Source organism: Martes martes (genome assembly GCF_963455335.1).
Source record: "Martes martes genome assembly, chromosome: X".
Classification (NCBI taxonomy): Eukaryota; Metazoa; Chordata; class Mammalia; order Carnivora; family Mustelidae; genus Martes; species Martes martes.
In genome coordinates, this window is record NC_137897.1 from 56,755,506 (window position 1) to 56,775,017 (window position 19,512).

General features: G+C 44.7%; 1 protein-coding gene across 1 annotated transcript in view; it reads right to left on the reverse strand.

Annotated features, from left to right (window-relative positions):
- Positions 1-11,389: 11,389 nt before the first annotated feature.
- Positions 11,390-19,512, reverse strand: part of HDAC8 (histone deacetylase 8) — a 222,487-nt gene continuing 214,364 nt past the window's right edge. Inside the window, exon 11 of the mRNA XM_080795435.1 lies at positions 11,390-11,950. Within this exon, the coding sequence (XP_080651561.1) occupies positions 11,928-11,950 (23 nt within the window). The 3' untranslated portion in view covers positions 11,390-11,927. The remainder of the gene's footprint in view (positions 11,951-19,512) is intronic.

The following is a 19,512-nucleotide window of genomic DNA, read 5'->3' on the forward strand; positions in this document are numbered from 1 at the left end:
GGTGTTGGGGACAGTACATGCGGAGGAACGATGGGTACCAGGAGAACGGCACAGTTGGGTTTGGGGAGGTCCTGGGAGCCTCACTTAGAGGGCACAGTAAGAAATTCAGCCCTGATATTGTGCTCACTGGCGATGACCTGGGAAGACGTACATGGTACAGTGTGTTACTCATTCAAGGCTCATTTCCTCGACCTTCTCCATCCGCCCTCCACCCCCACCTGCAAGCAGTCAGGCTGAGTCCTAAGCTTCCGGGAGAGAGAGCAGCCCTCTCCCCTGAACTCAGCCAAATAAGGCGCTCGATCGATTCCCTGTCCTCTGCTACCCGCACCCCAGCTTCCCAAGCTCGGTTATGATAGCTCTGTTCACCGGTTACTCAGGCCAACAACCTTGCCTTCATCTTTTCTTTCTCTCTCACCTCATGTCCTACTGAGCAGCAAAATCTGTGAGCTCTCTTTCAAATACATCCAGGATCCAAAACACTCATTACAGCTTTCACAGCCACCGCTCTGGGTCAAGCGGCTGTCATCTCTTCCCTAGGTCACCGCCACTGCCTCCTGACTGGTCTCTTGGATTCCCACTCCTCTACAGACTCTTCCCCACACAGCAGCCCAAGGGACACAGTCCTTCGCTGCTTAGCGAGCCTCCAACGGCTCTTCATCCATCCCACACACGGGGCAAAAGTCAAATCCCTACAGCGGCCTATGTGACTTGGTCCCTCTTCTCCACATTGTTTTCTTCCCCCTCCCTTTCATTCCCTCAGCTTTATTTTATTTTATTTTATTTTTTAAAAGAGTTTATTTATTTTTTTAAGAGAGTGAAAGAGAGACACACAGAGAGAGAGAGAGAGAGAAAACAAACAGACAGGCAGAGGGGCAGAGGGAGAGGGAGAAGCAGGCTCCCCGCTGAGCAGGGAGCCCGATGCAGGGCGGGGGGTGGGGGCCCTCCATTCTAGGATCATGACCTGAGCCGAAGGCAGATGCTTAACCGACTGCGCCACACTGCCGCCCCTCATTCCCTCAGCTTCAGGCACACTGGCCTCCCTGTCTCTAGGATTCAACTAGGTGGTTCCTGTCTCAACTCTGCATTTGCTCTTCCCTCTGCCTGGAGCACTCTTTCCTGGATAGCTGTAGGACTTGGCAGCTCCCTCTATTTAGGTCTTTTCTCAGTGTCACCTCCTCAAATAGGCCTTCCCTGGGCATCCTGTCTAAAATAGCAACCCCAGGGGACCCTGGGGGGCCTCAGTTGGTGAAGCGTCTGCCCTCAGCTCAGGTCATGATCCTGGGGTTCTAGGATCGAGTCCCAACTCGGCCTTCCTTCTCAGTGCGGGGTCTGCTTCTCCGTCTCTGCCCCTCCTTCCACTTGTGTGCGCTCATTCTGTGTGTGTGTGTCTTTCTCAAATAGAATAAAATAAATAAAATAACGACCCCATCGTATCCACAGCTACCTCTCTTGGTTTTCCTCCATAGCACTGATCTCTGCTTGTTGTGTTATGTTTATTACTCGTCTCTCTGCCCAGAATGCCCAGTTCATGAGGATAGGGATTTTTGTGGTGTGTTCACTTTTGTACCCCTGGTGACTAGTGCACTGCCTGGCACATAGCAGGCCATCAATAAATACGCGCCGGGGGAATGATAGGCTGAACCCAACAGCCCGGCTTCTGGACCTGGGAGAGAGACGTTGCAGGAGAGACAGGCGAGAGATGGCGCAGAGATGTGCCAAATGGGCTCAGGAGTGGACCACAAAAAACAGTTTCTGTGGAATATTCCTTGAAGAAAAAAATATACGAGCGAAAGCCAGATGGAGGGCGGTAGAGGAAAGCTCAGTAACTCTTGAAAGGAGGGGTAGGGTGGGAAGGCTGGAGGTTTTTCCCTCCCTCCAGCCTTCTAGGATCTATCATGGAGCTGACTGGAACCTTCAGAGAGGCAGTCCAGCCTGGCAATAAAGACAGGAGGGGGCAGCGAGTGGGGCCACCAGCTTGGCAAATGAGCGAGCCAGAGAGACCTGATGTAGGCCTTGAGAAGTAATATCTGTCCCCGCAGGATACAGCTGTAATTTGGGTAGTTTCTCTTCTGCTTGGGTTCATTTACACACACGTAAATATCATTCCCAGGCCCTAGATCAACCCTCATTCTCGCTGATTCTGCTTTATTGCCATTTCCAGCTCAAGTAAACCCATCCCTTCCATGATGTTGCCAGCGTGATTCCCAACAGCACATTTCTTTTCTTTTTAAAAAGATTTTCTTTTTTAAGCAATCTCTACACCCGACGTGGGGCTCAAACTCACAACCCCAAGAATGAGTGTTCCATGCTCTACCGACTGAGCCAGCCAAGCGCCCCTGCTTTAAAGGAAAAGGCATTTGGGTGACTTCTGGGGGAAGATAGAATTGCACTGAATGTCTAGAGCTAGCCTGGGCCCCTGGGGGAACCAGGAGAAGGTTATGGTCTCTGCTTTCCCTTTAAATCCTCACAACATTGACTGAGTCCTATTTTGTGCCGTTCAGAAGTGCTGACATCAAGAGGTGGGAAAGGTCTTGAATGTGAAAAAGACCCAAGCTCATGAAGATTTGCCCTTGTGTTTTCTCAGAGTTTTATGGTGTTTGCTTTTGCACTTAGATCTATGATCCATTTTGAGTTGATTTTTGTATTTGGTATGATGTAGGTATCCAACTTTATTCTTTTGTGTTGGAAATTCAGTTGTCCCAATACTCTTTGTTGAAGAGACTATTGTTTTCCCCACAGAAATGGACTTGGCACCCTTGTCCAAAATCATTTGGCCATAGATGCGTTGGTTTATTTCTCTACTCTCAAATTCTGTTGCACTGATCTATATGTCTATACTCAATGCCAGTAACACACTGTTTGGATTACTGTGGCTTTGTAGTAAGCTTTGAAATTAGAAAGTAAAAAAAAAAAAAAAAAGAAAGAAATTAGAAAGTGTGGAAACTCCAGCTTAGTTCTTTTCTAAGACCGTTTTGGCTATTCAGGGTCCCTTGAGATTCCATATGAATTTCAAGATAGATTTTTCTATGTCTGCAAAAAGTCATGAAAATTGCACTGAATCTGTGGATCACCCTGGGCAGTATCAACACCGCAGCAAAATGAAGTCTCCCCATCCATGAGCACAAGGGTCTTTCCATTTATTTGTGTCTTCTTTGATTTCTTTTTATTTATTTATTTATTTTAAAATATTTTATTTATTTATTTGTCAGAGACAGAAAGAGAGAGCACAAGCAGGGGGAACAGCAAGCAGAGGGAGAAACAGGCTCCCCACTGAGCAGGGATCCTAATGCAGGACTTGATCCCTGGGATCACGACCCGAGCCAAAGGCAGATGCTTAACTGACTGAGCCACCCAGGCATCCCTTCTTTAATTTCTTTAAGCAACATTTTTCAGGCTTTGGTATGCAAGTCCTTCACCGCTGTGGTTGAATTTATTCCTAAGTATTTTATTCTTTTGAATGCTATTCTGAATAGAATTGTTTCCTTCATTTCCTTTTCAGATTGTTCACTGATAATAGAAACACAGCTGATTTTTTTGTCTGTTTTGTACCCTACACTTTTGCTGAATTTGTCTATTAGCTCTAGTAGTTTTTTTTTTTTATTTTATTTATTTGAGAGAGAGAGAGAGCAAGAGAGAGCGAGCGAGAGAAAGGAATTGTTCCCGGTTTTGTCCACAGATACGGTACATAGTGGGTGCTCAAGAAATATTTATGGAATAAATGAAAAAAAGTCTGGAAAGATAAACACTGACCTCTAATAGTGGTTCTTGCTGAGACATGGGGTTATGAAGGAGCCATTATCTCCATCGTTTGAATGTTTTTACCGCAAAAATATATTGCAAAAAAAATTCCATCACACACACACACACACACACACACACACATGCACACTGTTTTTCTCACCAAGTAAATGGTAAGGAGAAAGGCACCATGGCAGGCACCTGGGTGGCTCAGTGGGTTAAACCACTGCCTTTGGCTCAGGTCATGATCTCAGGGTCCTGGGATCGAGTCCCTCATCGGGTTCTCTGCTCAGCAGGGAGCCTGCTTCTCTCTCTCTCTCTGACTGCCTCTCTGTCTACTGTGATCTCTCTCTGTCAAATAAATAAGTAAAATCTTAAAAAAAAAAAAGGCACCGTGGGTCAAGGGAGGAAGGCTTTAGGACTCCAATTGAGGTAAACAAAGGCTTCTCATAAAGAGCCATTCTGGAATGGGACCTCAGCTGGCTCATTTCTCTTGTGCAGTAGCTAGTGTGATCTTTTTAAAACACAAATCTCATCAGGCCACTCTAGCTTAAAACTCTCTGATGGCTCCCTCACCTGCAGGATCTAGTCTGGCCTCCCCTGCCTGGCATAGGAAGCCCTTTATGATCTGGCTCCTGCTACTTTTCCTCCTCTCACTCATGAATGTTATTTCACCTTTTTATGATAGAAATTAAAAAAAAAAGAAATTTAAAAACACACGAGAACAGAGAGAATGGTATATTCGACATCCATGTGTCCATTAAATCAACTTCGACCATTAACAATGGTTTTCAAATTTTGTTTTGTTCATGTCCACCGACCACTCACTGCCATATGCGTGCACCTTTCCCCCTTTTGGAGTATTTTTAAATAAGCTGCAGATATATTCTTTCACCTGTAAATACTCTACTGTGAATCTCTAACAAATGAGGACTTAAATATATATATTACTATCATGCTGTTACTGCACTTAACAAGATTGTCAATAATTTCTCTTCTACGGGCCTCTCTCTTTTAAGAAAATCTTTATTACTGAAATAGACTTAACATGTCATGTTATATTAGTTTTGGGTGTACAACATAGCGATTTGACAATTCTATACATTACTCAATGCTCGCCATAATAGGGGTGGTTACCATCTGTCACCATGCAATGTTATTACAGTATCACTGACTCTGTTTCCTAGGCTGTGCTTTTCATTTCTGTGACTTATTTTATACCTGGAAGTCTGTATCTCTTAATCCCCTTCACCTATTTCCCCATCCCCTCACCCCCTTCCCCTGTGGCAACCACCAGGTTGCTCTCTGTATCTATGAGACTGTTTCTGTTTTTCCTTTGTTTGTTTGTTTAGATCCCGTATATAAGGGAGATCATATGGTATTTGTCTTTCTCTGACTCATATCACTCAACATAACACCCTCTAAGATCCATCAAGGCTGTGGCAAATGGCAAGATCTCATTCATTTTTATGGCTGAGTAATGTTCCATTATATATGTGTATATATATATACACACACACATATATATATGTGTGTATATATATATACACACACACATACACACACACACACACACACACACACACACGCACCACATCTTTATCCATTCACCCACCAGTGGACGCTTTGGGCTGCTTCCATAGCTTGGCTATTGTGAGTAATGCTGCAATAGACATAGGGGCACATACATATTTTCAAATTAATGTCTCCATTTTCTTTGGGTAAATACCCAAAGTGGAATTACTGGATCATAGGGTAGTTCTATTTTTAACATTTTGAGGCACCTCCATACTGTTTTCCATAGTGGCTGCACCGGTGGACATGCCCACTAACAGTGCATGAGAGCTACCCCCTTTTTAAAATATAAATGAAATATAAATATCCTCCCCAACACGTGTTATTTGTTGTCTTTTTCATACTTGCCATTTTGGCTGCCATGAGGTGATAACTCATTGTGGTTTTGATTTATAAATAATTTCTTACCATCACCTAGTCCATGTCCAAATTTCTCCTATTGTCTTTTTAAAAATAGATTTTTAAAAAGATTTATTTATTTGACAGAGAGCAGGAGAGATAGTGAGAGAGCACACAAGCAGGGGGAGCAGCAGAAGCAGAGGGAGAAGTTGACTCCCTACTGAGCAGGGAGCCCGATGTGAGACTGGATCCCAGGATCCGGGGATCATGACCTGCACCGAAGGCAGACGCCCAACTGACTGAGCCGTGCAGGGGCCCCTCTCCTGTTGTCCTAAAGATACCGTTTTACAATTGGTTTGCTCGAATACCGCTTAATAGTCTGTGTTCCAACAACACTAAAGTGCTTCACACTTCCCTAAATTTTATGTGCCTCTGCCTGGAGTGCCTGCCCCCGGCCCCTGGCCTTAGATCAGCTTGAGTGTCATCACCTCTCTGCGGTCTTCATGGTTGCCACAGTCTGGATCACCTTTCTCTCCTCTGCATCCCATAATACCCAGGATAAAAGACACTACTTTCTTCGTACATTGTTCCTCCTTTCCATAGCTGTGTATTGAGAATTACCATAGTATCACGCCGGGCCCTGGGGATACAGCGATGAAACTGACAAAGTTCCCACCCTCCTAGCATGTGTGTAGGAATAAATAAAAAATGAGTAAGATAATGATAAATGGTATACTTATTTTATTATTATTATTATTATTATTGTTTTGGAATAGAGAGGGCAGTGTGGCGACAATAGATGAGGTGGCAGGTGTATTTTACTGAGGTAGTAACATGTGGCTGAAGACGGAATTAGAGGGAGCCAGTCTGGGGAAGATTGTGGGCATTCCAGGCAGAAGGACAGGCATGCACAGAGACCCTGAGGTGAAGGGTCCCCGTCTTGAAAGGCTCTATTTATGTTTGTCTTTACCTCTGCATCTGTAGCTCTCATCCTTTTGGGGAATCATATCCCTCCTTCCCTGCTTGAGTGGACATCTGGGTGGCTCAGTCCTTTAGGTTCTCAGCTCTGGATTTCAGCTCAGGTCGTGGTCTTGGGGTCATGGGATGGAGCCCTGCATAGGGCTCCAAAGTCAGCCCAGAGTCTGCTTGGGATTCTCGCTCTCACTCTCCCTCTGCCCCTTTCCCTGCTCATGCATGTTCTCTCTGTCAAATTAAATAAATAAGTGAAATCTTAAAGCAGCAACAACAACAACAACAAACAATTCTTGGGTGTTGAAAATCTGAAAATGAGCTCTAGCTCCTGGCCTCAAAGAATGTGCAAATGCACAGACCAACAAATTTGCAACCTATTTCCCTATAATTCCTACAGCCAGGGAACTTCAGGAAGATTTCCTGCCCAGACTGGGTTCACCTTCAGGGCAGAAACAGGGTCTGCCTCTGATACCTAAAATGTGCTCTACAGTGTGCTTTCCTTCATTGTCTTTTTGATCCCTTGAAACCTCCCCACGCTGTTGGCACAGTATTATCCCCATTTGATAGATGGAGATAAGCCTCAGAAGCGGTGTGTTACTTGGCCAATGTCACACAGCCTGTGAATGACAGGGAGGGAACTTAAACCCAGGCACTCTGAAGGGGAAGGCACTGCCAGTTCAGCTTGGGGCCCAGCACTGAGCAGGAGGTTTGGAGTCTTGTCCTGAGCAAAGGCTGGGGAGAAAGAGCTGCTGGAACTTTCTGTGAGGGGCTTAGAGATGTCAAAACCTGCTCTGTCTCGGTGACTGATTTCCTTCTTGCCTTTCCTTTTCCTTGTCCTCCTCTTCTTCCTCCTTCCTTTTTTTTTTTTTTTTTGGTTGAATGACGATATTTGATTTTCTTATAAAGAAGTCTTTCTGCCTTAGAAAGAGTCTTTTAAATATAGAACTGGAAATACACTTCTCTCTCTGGGACAGCTCACAATGAATACAGCAGAGGAAGATCCACACCCCAACCCCCAACCCCAAAGGGAACCTGGCTTGGGATTTTTCCGTTGGCTTTTAAAAAAGATTATTTATTTACTTTTTTTGGACCAGGTAATGCATTCACACGGTTCAAAAATCAAAAGGTACAAAAAGGAACACAGTGCAAGTCTCTCTCATTCCCCTGCCACCTGCCACCTGGTTTCCTTGCCTGGAGGCAACCGAGGTGCCCCACTTTCTTGTGTATCTTTCCAAAGATGTCTTATGCAAATATAGGCATATCCAATACATACACACGTGCATACATATACACATAAATAAATGCATACATACATATATATATGTAATTTCTTTCTTTAAGTGGTTATTTTCTTAACCCTTGAGTTGCAGACACAGACTATACTCTTCTGTCTCTTGTCTCTCTACCCCTGTGCACGCCTCAGAGAGAGTGGAGGCCCACGGGGATCCTGAGAACCCTGGGTTTTCCTCAGTTTCCAGGCCCAATTTAATGGCAACCCCCACCCCTGCACCCCTTGCCCACCATGCTTCAGACTCTTTTCAAAGTTTTTCCACCTGTGAGAATTCGCCAAGCACTCACAATGGCCCATGCGCTGTAGGAACTATTTGCCCCACTTTACCCGCAAGGAAACAGACCCAGAAAAGGTCGAGTAACTTGCTGAAAAGCGCACAACTGATGTCCTTGTGCGGCAAGGGCCGGGGAGCAGTGGGGCTTGGTCCAGCTTGGACTTTGGAAGCCAGAAGAAAGTTGTTTACTCCAAAGTCACAGTTTAAAAATATTTCGGTGGCACTAGGTGTGGGGCCGTGGAAAAAAAGAAAAAAATAAAAAGGAAGGGAATTCGCAGTTTCAGCTGGGCTCGCTTCCTGGCTCTGCCACTTACAACCCGGTAAGGTACTTTGCAGTTTGTAGCCTCAGTTTGCCCATCTAGAAAGTGGGGATGATAATATCCACCCAGGGAGGTGGAGAGGGACATCATATAAAAGAGAGCCATTTGTAAAATGGGGCCTATTCCGATGCTTGCTTTGCATCATCATCATCATCATCATCATTATTATTATTGCGGTTCCTTGTGGGGGGCGTTTCCTGAAGGGAAGGCAGGCTCACACCGGGGTGCAAAGCTGACCCGCCTACAAGCCACAAACCTAAAAAAGACCCTTTCTGGCCTAGTGAGTTGTAAATCAGGAGCCCTCCAGCCGGACCAGTCTTCCTTGCCAGCTTGGAACCTCCGGGGTGGTTAGAACAGCCCCAGGGCCTGAGCACAGACTATTCCTCAGTGGGCGTCTAGAATTTACTTTGATCTGAAACTTTCCCTGCAGATCAATTCTTTTTTTTCTTAAGTTTATTTTTCCAATTATAAAACTGGAATCTGCTGACGGGAGAAAATTTGGAAAATATTGAAAAGGAAAAGGGACAAATATGAAACCGATCCTTACACCTTCCTCCTCCGGAGAAGCCCACTTTGGTAAATATTTTGGTGTATTTCCTTCAAGTCTTTTTTACCCTTAGGCACTTATGATAATTCTTAGCAGAGCAATTCTTTCTTTCTTTATTTTTTCTTTTACAGCTTTACTGAGATAAAATTGTTATACTCAAAGCGGCAAATAATTAAATGTGTAAGATTCAGGGCGACTGAGTGGCTCAAATGTTTGGGCGTCTGCCTTTGGCTCAGGTCATGATCTCTGGGTCCTGGGATCGAGCCCCAAGTTGGGCTCCCAGCTCGGCGGGAAGTCTGCTTCTCTCTCTCCCTCTGCCTCTCCCCTTGCTTGTGCTCTCTCTGTCTCCCTCTCTCTCAAATGAATAAATAAAAGATCTTTTAAACAATGTGTACAATTTGATGACTTCAGACTGTACGCAGCAACTTGGTCTGTCTTGCTGGTTTTGCGAATGCTGTGCCCACCTTTGGGTATTTCTTTCTTTTTTAAAAAAAGATTTTATTTATTTATTTGACAGAGACAGCGAGAGAGCACAAGCAGGCAGAGCAGCAGAGGGAGAGGGAAAAGAAGGCTCTCCACTGAGCAGGGAGCCCGATGTGGGACTTGATCCGAGGACCCTGGGTTCACGACTTGAGCCCAAGGCAGTGCCTTAACCAACTGAACCACCCAGGTGCACCTGAACCTACTTTTCAAAAAGAGTTTATTTTGAAGTGATCTCTACACCCAAGGTGGGGCTCAAACTCACGACCTCGAGGTTATGAGGTTACAAGTCATTCGCTCACGACTGAGCCGGACAGAGCCCCAGGCCTACTCTTCTCAACAAGAATTAAGTGAAAAGGAATCCTGAAGGCCATTGAGGTGGCGCACTCTCAGGAGCAGGCCAGGCCCCTGGGAGGCCCCGCAGGGGTGGGTTCTAGAACTTGCTCTGGTGCACTTGGTGGCACTGGCTGTCCAGTGGGTAAAAGGTCCTTTTCATTCAGGTCCGTTCTCCTTGTGAAAGGAAACTGGAGCACTAGCATGTTCCATTTTACCGGGTGGTTGCCTCTTGGGGCTAAGGCCTTTACAGGAATTTAGGGTGATGGCTTTGGAGGTGGAGCCCCTAGAGAGGATTGGGATAGGGGAGACTGCAACCGGACCAAGCAAGCCTGTGAGACAACAAACCTTGCTGGGTGGTCTCTCCTAGGCTAGGAATTTGGAATTCCTGGTTTGCCTTCCTTGGCCTCCCCCACCCCCACCTGCCCCATTCAGTGCCTCCCCCCTCTTCTATTTTTTTAAATCCCCCTTCTTTTTGGTATAAGTAAAACTTCCCTTAAGCTGAGAATGTATAATTAGAATAGCGGGCACTTGGAGTGACTGGTATTCCTAGCCAACCAGGCGCCCCAATGTTGTTTAATAAAAGCTTGGCTATTCCCATCCCGGATATGGTCAAGGCTTTTTCCACTCCCTTCTGCGGAATGCCCATCCCCCCTCTGAGGCCTGGAGAACTACAACTCACCCCAGGAGGTCTGGCTCAAATATCACCCCCTTTGAAACGCTCCAGGATGCTCTTCTGAGTTGCCTTTTCCTCGATGCTCCCCCCAGCTCTGGATTCATGTTAGTAGCAGAGTGAGAAATCGGTTGGGATCTGGATCTTCCCTTCCTTTGCCCTGTTTGGGAGTTCCTAGATGGCTAGGATGGGGCTGTGTCCTTGTCTCCTATCTCAGTCCCAGGAGTTGGAGGAGCTTTTCATAAATATTTGGGGAATCAAGTGATCAGATCACAATGTTTCGCTGTCCTTTCTGCTTCCTCATCTCGCTGGTTATTCCCTGTCCCCATTTTGCCACCTTCTCTTCCTCCGCCCCCAGATGACAGTACCAACTGGATCCCTTTTTTGTCAAGTGCGCTGATCATCTACACTCAATGGGGGCAAGTATCCTTGCTATTCACCAAAATGCCTCTCCTTAGATACACAGGCCACCTACCCTTCCCATCCCTGACTCTCTGCAGGGAGGGGAGAGCTCCTCCCCAGCGTGTGGGGGTACACTCTCCTTGGTTGCAGTGCCTGTATTCCCATGAGGCCTGGATGGGCCCCAGCACAGGATGGAGCTTAGCCACATGTCACCAGGACTTAGCAGGGACACACTAGTTCCTTTGTGAGGAAGGGGTGGTGGTGGGGTGAAGTGGGATGGGGTGGGGCTTTGTGGGGGATCCAGCGCTCAGAGAGCTTCCCAGGTGGGTCCCCAACAAACCACGGAAGCAGCAGTGTTATCCTAGATACTTCGGTGAGAGGAAATGTTCCCAACTGTGAGCGCTGTGTGGGGCACTGTACAATGAGGACAATGGGACAAAGAGGTAGGTTTTCAAAGATTTTATTAAAAAACAAAATAGATCCACAACCCTAAAAACAACACAGGTAGATTTCTTCCCACCTCCCAGTCTGCCAATCAGTTCTCCTCCCCTAAGACTCCATGTGGATGGTCCTGAGGCTCAAACCCTGCCTCTGGGCTCCCCCCACCCCACAAACCAGTGACCAAAGCATCACGCTTTTCTCCAGCGCCTGATGTCTCCTTTAAGAAAATAAAAATACCCCCTCCCTGACTTGCTTAAAAATAATTTTCAAAGATTAAAAACGGCATTTGTGTGTTTCTTAAAAATAAACACTTTAAATGCTGGAAATCTCTCTTCCCCTAGGCCTAGCTGAGGCCTCTGGGGTGCCTGCCTTCCTCACCCCAGGAGGCCAGCTGCCACTTGGTGCCCCTTGGAAATTTTCAGGAAGTAATTTCTTCCAAATTTCCCCTGCAGTCACAAATTCCACACACTGCTCGCATAAACACGCTGTCTTCATTACAAGCACTGCTCCTTGGCTCTGGAAACCTGATCTCTTTTTGTCAACTAGACCACATGCTTCAGATTCCCTGCAAACAGGAGAGAAAACAAAATTCAAATTCAGGTAACATATGTGAATTATACCTCAATAAAGCTGTTTTGTTTTGTTTTGTTTTTTAAAAAAAGACTTGCATTTTGGGGCTTGTTCTCTTGCTGCTCCTGGGAACCCAGAGACCTCAACATATGAACAAGCCCAGGCTAGCCTGCTGTATGGTGGGAGACATACAGCTCAGTTACCCTGGAAACCGCCAGTTACCCACCGGATGAGTGAGTGAGGGCTTTGGCAGCCAGCTGGTGGCAGAACCAGCTGGGTGAACCCAGCCAAAGCCAGCAGAAGAACCGCCTGGCTGAGCCCAGCCCAACTGCCAATCCACAGAGTCATGAGCTAAACAAATGATTATTTTAGGCCTCACGCTTGTGGTGCACGCGGGCACACCCCCCCTCCACCCCCCAACACAGTCAACTTCTTAGACTTTACACTTCACTAACTGTGTCAAATCTTCCCCCACCCTCCTCAACCTTTCTTTCTGGCTTAGCTGGGCTCAACCCTCCTAGCATTTTCTCTTGTGACCACTTATGAAGTATGAACTGGGGGCTTTTGCCTGCCCTTGGGCCTAAGAGTCTTTCAGGGAAAAGGGAGCATCTGCAATCCTACAGGACTGAGCTCTGTGAACGAAAGATTTGCTCACTTGGTTTCTTTCTCCTTGCCCCACTTGCCCAAGCAACACTGGGCTCTACACCCTGTTGACAACTTGTCCTCTGAATCAGGAAGAATGCACCATGAGGGCAGGGACCCAGGCTGTCTTGTGTTTTCGCTGATTGCCAAAGTCTAGCACAGGGCCTCACACACAGCAGGTGCTCAATAAATGGCTGCATACATGGAGGGAGGAAGGAAAGGAAAAAAACAGTCAGCACCCACTTGCCTATCTAGTCTTACTTATGTGTTTATTTAAAGTTTATTTATTTATTTTAGTAATAAAGTTTATTTCTTTCTTTAGTCGTCTCAACACCCAACAGGGGGCTTGAACTCAGAACCCTGAGATCAAGAGTTGTATGTTTTTTTGACTGAGCCAGCCAGGTGGCCTTCTAGTTTTCATTTTAATTTTAAATTAACATGCAGGAAAATTGACTTGATTTGTATGTGCAGGTCTATGATTTTTTAATACATGTGTAGATTCATGATACAGAACAGTCCCATTACATGCCTCTAAAATTCCCTGTGTTAGCCCTTGGCAGTCACATCCTCTCCTTTGCCTCTTACCACCTGGCAATCACTGACCTATTCTCATCACTCTAAGTGTTGCCTTTTTGAGAATGTCATATGAGTGGAATAAAAAAAAAAAGTGTACAACCTCTTGTGACTGGCTTTTTTTCATGCAGCACAATGCCTGGGTGTGTCATGAAAACTTTCAGGTATATCAACAGTTTATTCCTTTTTGGGGGGGGGGTGGTACTTAACTTTTTAATTTTTAAATTATCATAGATTTATAGGAAGTTGCAAAACAATGTCAAGAGGTACCCTTCATCCTGTTTCTCCGAGTGGCAAAATCTTTCATAATGATTATTTGATATAAAACCCAGGAAACTGACATTGGTACAACATCACAGACCACATTCGGATTTCATCAGTTTTACACACACACACTTGTGTGTGTGCATATGTGTCTGTGTCTGTAAGTGTATAGTTCTCTACAGTTTTATCACATGTACGTTTGCATAATCCCCATCACAAGAAGATACAGAACTTCATCTGTCACCATAAAGAGTTCCCTCCTGCTACTTTGTTACAGTAATTCCCCTCTAATCCCTAACCCCTAACAACCATTACTCTGGTCCCCGGTTCTATAATTTTGTATATAACCTTTTGAGATTGGCTTTCTTCATTCAGCACACTGCCCTGAAGATCCATCCAAGTTGTCATACGTTAAGTTCATTCTTTTTTTTTTTTTTTTTTTTTAACCACAAGAGTAGGATTCCATGGTCTGGATGCACTAGAGTGTGTTCAACCATTCACGAACTGAAGGGTATCTGGGTTGTTTCCAGTTTGGGGCTATTACACAGAAAGCTGCTGTGAACATCTGTGTACAAGTTTTTGCATGAACATAGCTTTCGTTTCTCTGGGATAAATGCCCAAGAGTGCAGTTGTTGGATTATATGGTAGTTGCACGTTTGGTTTGAAAACTGTCAAACTGTTTTCCAGAGTGGTCATACCATTTTGCATTTCCACCAGCGACGTATGAGGGATCTAGTTTCTCAGCACATTTTCCCTTTTTTTTAAAAAAAGATTTATTTATTTATTTGAGACAAAGACAGAGAGCATGAGCAGGAGGAAGAGGAGTAGCAGAGGGAGAGAGAATCCACAAGCAGACTCTCTGCTGAGCACAAAGCCCAACAACGCGGGGCTCGATCTTGGGACCCTGAGATCATGACCTGAGCTGAAACCAAGGGTCAGCTGCTTAACTGACTGAGCCACCCAGGCACCCCATTTCTCAGCATTTTTGTCAGCATTTGGTGGTGTCACTAGTTTTTATTTTGGCCATTCTTATAGGTGTGCAGAGATCTCTCACTGTGGTCTCCGTTTGCATTTTCCTAATGGCTAATGATGTTGAACATCTTTTCATGGGCTTATTTGCCATCTGTATATCCTCCCCATGTCTTTTGTTAACTGGATTTTTTTTTTTATTACGGTTGATTTTGGAGAGTTCTTTATATATTCTAGATACAAAGCTGCTGTTAGAGATATGATTTGCAAATATTTTCTCTCAATATGTGACTTGTCTTTTCATTCTCTTAACTCTTGCAAAACAAAAGTTAATTTTGTGGATCATGTCTTTGCTGTTTTAAAGCCCGAAGCTCATTGTCTCTGGACAGTCTTTTATTCTTCATCTCTTAGTTCAAGCCTCCTCCACATCTAATGAGTTGCCAAGTCTAACCTCCAGATGCCTCACAACTCTGCCCTCTCCTTCCTGTTCCAGTGTCTCAAACTTAGTCACATCTCTCATTAGTCAGGTCACTGGTGCTCCTGCCTCTGGAGTTGTCCCCCACACAATCGCAAGCTATGATCACATGCCTTCCCTGCTCCCCAAATCCTTCAGCAGCTCCTCACTACCTACGAATGAAGTCCAATCCCTTAGCTTAAGTGTGCCCCATCCACACTTTCCCATTTCCATGGGGGCCTTTGCAAACAATACGTTGCCTCTGCTGAGGAAAATCTACAGAGGATCCTGATGCTGAAGCTAGGGGTCCTTCTGACTCTCAGTGTAGCCAGAGCTTGACAATGAATGAGTGACTTCATGGATAAACAAAATTCCACGTCCAAGTATTCCAACCACACATGTTCACAGAAAGGAAAGGTGGGTGCTGTACCCTTTGTTGCTCTGTCTCACTCTCCAGTTACATTTGGAGGCAATTAAGAAAAACAACAGAAATAATTTCCGCCAAAAGTTGATGATGAGCAATATTGAGTTTGGGTAACAATAAAAATGTAAGCTTAAATAATGCCTATTGTTTCCCCCTCACGTCTAGCTTTTCCAACAGTGGGTGGCAGCCTGAGAAAATTCTAAAGGCCGGCATGGTCTGGAGCCTGGGGAGACACAGAGTAGAGACCAGAGGAGGAAAACACAAATGTTTATAGAGGCCAAGAACGCACTGTATATGAGTCAAGTGGATTAGGGGCAAGACGTATGGAGCCTTCTTGAGCCTTTATTCTTTTTCTTATTTTGAGTCATGACACGAGTATAAGAAATAGTTCCCTTTTTTCTTAATTCTATTACAAAAGAAAACAAAACCAAAGCAGTGTAAATGAGATGACAAATGAAAATTCACACTTGGGGGCACCTGGGTGGCTCAATGGGTTAAGCCTCTGCCTTCAGCTCAGGTCATGATCTCAGGGTCCTGGGATCGAGGCCCATATCGGGTTCTCTGCTCAGCAGGGAACCTGCTTCTCCCTCTCTCTCTGCCTGCCTCTCTGCCTACTTGTGATTTCTCTCTCCCTGTCAAATAAATAAATAAAATATTTAAAAAAAGAAAAAAAAAGAAAATTCACACTTGGCTTAGGGTAGAATATACAAGAGGGAACAGTGGGGCTTGTGGCACAGAGGAAGGCAGATGTTCACGAAAAGTGCAGCAGCAACCTAGTCCCAGACACTGACTACTGTGCAGGAAGGTGGGCCCAGTATAACCAGATCTTTCCATTTTCCAAGAGAAGGCAGAAATTTCCATTTGTGTGCAAAGTTTCCACCATCTTAAATGCGGATAACTGCTTCACACTTTTTTAAGATATCAATATGTGAGGCCAAATGAAACAATTTTGGAGGCAAGATGTGGCTCATGGGCTCCAGGGCTGTGATCTCTGGGTTATCTCTGGGACAGTTCTGACTTAGACCTACAACATCCTCAAATATCCTGGTTTGGACAATACATTGTATCATCATCCTACCTCTGGTGTATAAGAAGGAGTACCGAATTGGGACTCAGGAGGCCAGTGGTCTATTGATTCATCGACTGACTGACTGACTCATTTGTTCGTGCATTTATTCAATAAACAATTTATGGACTATCTATTCTTTGCCAGGCACTAGGTGTTGGAGAGTGCTGTCTTTAGTCCTTTTTTTTTTTTAAGTTAATAGACTTTATTTATAGAGCAGCTTTAGATTTACAAAAAAACCGAACAGAAAGCACCAAGACTTCTCAAATCCTCCTGCCTCTTGCCTCCCCTGGCAGGCGGTGTCCACCCTATTATCAACATTTTGCATTAGCATGGTACATTTGTTTTAGGTGATGAATGAATATGGACATGATTATTAAGTAAAAGTCCATAGTTTATATTAGGTTTCACTCTTAGTTTTGTACAATTCTATGAGTTTTGACAAGTGTAGAATTCACCATTACACCTATTCATGCCTTCCTTCCTTTCCCCAAAGCCCTGGCACCCACTGACCTGTCTCTCTACTTTTGCCTATTTGAGAATGTCCTATGGTTGGAATCACAGAGTATTCAGCCTTTACAGACTGTCTTCCTTGACTCAGCAATACGTGTTTAAGTTTCCTCCTTGTCTTTTTGTAGCTTAAGAGTTCATTTGTGTTTTGTGCTGAAAAATATTCCATTGTCTGGCTACACCATTGTTTGTTTATCTGTTTGTCTACTGAAGGACAACTTGGTTGCTTCCAGGTTTTGGCAATTATGAATAAAGTGGACATAAATATTCATATACAGGTTTTTGGGTGGACATGAGTTTTCAACTTATTTGAGTAAATAGCAATGAGTACAGTACAATTGCTGGATCATATGTTAAAACTTTGGAAGAACCTGCCACTTGTCTTCCAAAGTGGTCATACCATTTGGTATTCCCACCAGTAATGAATGAGAGTTCCTGTTGTCCCACAACCTTGCCAGCATTTGGCATTATCAGTGTTCTGGTTTTTAGGTATTCCAATAGACACACAGTGATAGCTCATTGTTTTAATTTGCAATTCCTTAGTGACAGGAAAGTAAGCATATTTTTGTCCACTAACTTGTCATTTGTCTATCTTCTCTGGTTAGGTGTCTGTTAAGGTCTTTAGCCCATTTGTTAATTGGGTTGTTGTTTTCTTATTGTTGAGTTTTAAGAGTTCTTTGTATATTTTGGATATCAGTCCTTTATTAGTTAAGTGTTTTGCAAGTATTTCTCCCAGTTTGTGGCTTGTCTTTTTATTCTTGTATTCTCTACTTTTTAAATGTAGAGCAGCGGGGTGCCTGGGTGGCTGTCAGTTTTGTGTCGGACTCTTAGTTTCAGCTCAGGTCATGATCTCTGGGTCATGGGATTGAGCTCCATGTTGGGCTCCCTGCTCAGTGGGGAGTCTGCTTCCCCTCTCTCTCTCCTTGCTCCTCCCCACCATTCATGTACTCTCTCTAAAATAATTAAATAAATCTTGAAACAAAATGTAATAAAATGTAGAGCAGCATTGTCCAATAGAACTTCCTGCTGTGATTAAACTGTTCCATATCTACTCTGCCCAATACGGTAGCCACTAGTTACATGTGGCTCTTGAGCACTTGAAATAATGGCTAATGCAAGTGACGAGGTGAATTTTAAATTTTATTTAATTTTAATTAACTTCAATTTAAATGGGTATGTGTAGTTAGTGGTGACTGTGTTGGATAGGGAAGAAATGGAACAGTTCCCTTGGGCTTTCTTTCTTTTGTGACATTGACTAGGGATCATCTGTATTTCCTCCTGCATTTACAACCTCCCTTTGAATCCATTAGCAAGTCCTGTCTGTGCTACCTCTACAATGTGTTCCAAGTCCGCCCACTTCCCTCCATCCTTCACTGCTATAAGCTTACTCCAAACCACTACCACCCTTTGTGTGGACAACTTTAATAGTCTCAAAATTGGTCTCCCTGTTTCTATCCTTGTCCCCTACAACCTATTTTCTACATAGCAGCCAGAGTGTCTAGTTAAGACTTAGGTCAGAGCACATCACTCCTCTGTTCAAAATCCTCTATGGCTGCTAATCACACCTGGAATCAAATCCAGTTGCCAAGCCCTGCAGATTCTGGTGCCTGTCTCATGTCTCCTACCACCACCCCTCCTGCTTACTCTGTTCTAGCCACATGGGGCTTCTTTTTTTTTTTTTTAAGATTTTATTTATTTGACACAGAGAGAGACACACACACATGTAGCAAGAGAGGGAACACAAGCAGGGGGAGCTGGAGAGGGAGAAGCAGACTTCCTGCCAAGTGAGGAGCCCCATGCAGGCCTTGATCCCAGGACCTTGGGATCATGACCTGAGCCGAAGGCAGATGCTTAACGACTGAGCCACCCAGGCACCCTGGACATTCCCATTTCTGACTCTTCTCATTCGGGTGTCAATTCAAAAGTTGTATCTGAGAGGCCTTATGACTGCCCCATCTATGTGGCCACCTCCCCACCCTCCTGCCATCACTTTCTGTCACACTATCCTGTTCTATTTCCTCCCATGCACTCAGCACGCTGAAAACATCTTGTGTATTGATTTTGATTGAGTCCGTATCCCTTTCACAAGCTCTGTGAGGGAACCCTTGTCTGTCTTGTTCATCACTCTACTGTAAGCACCCTCGACAGTTCCTAGTACATGATAGGTGCCCAAGAAATATTCATTAAAGGAATGGACATCTGTGGAGCTATAGAAGCCGCAGATAAAGCACTTCCCCATTCAGTTCACAGAGGCTTAAAGCTTGGTCATTGCTCTTAAGGCTGTTATAAATGTGGCTGAGGTGAGCCAACATAGGCTTACAAAGGGAGCGTCCATGCCACCAGGCTAAGTGGCAAATGAGTTCTGAAGACAAGCAGTGTCACGGAAGTTTGGAGGAATACTAAGGAACCCCACCGACCTTGGAGGCTGAGTGGCACCACAGAGGAACAGAGAAGTAAATTTAGGGCTGTTGAAAAGTGTTTCCCAAACTTCCACTGTATGGGTGCCCATTTCAGGAATGCTGTCGTATCTACTTAACATCTGTATTGATAGTAACAATATTTTTCTTTGTATCATTTCACTTTAAAAATTTCAATACTGGGGCGCCTGGGTGGCTCAGTTGGTTAAACGCCTGCCTTCAGCTCAGGTCATGATCC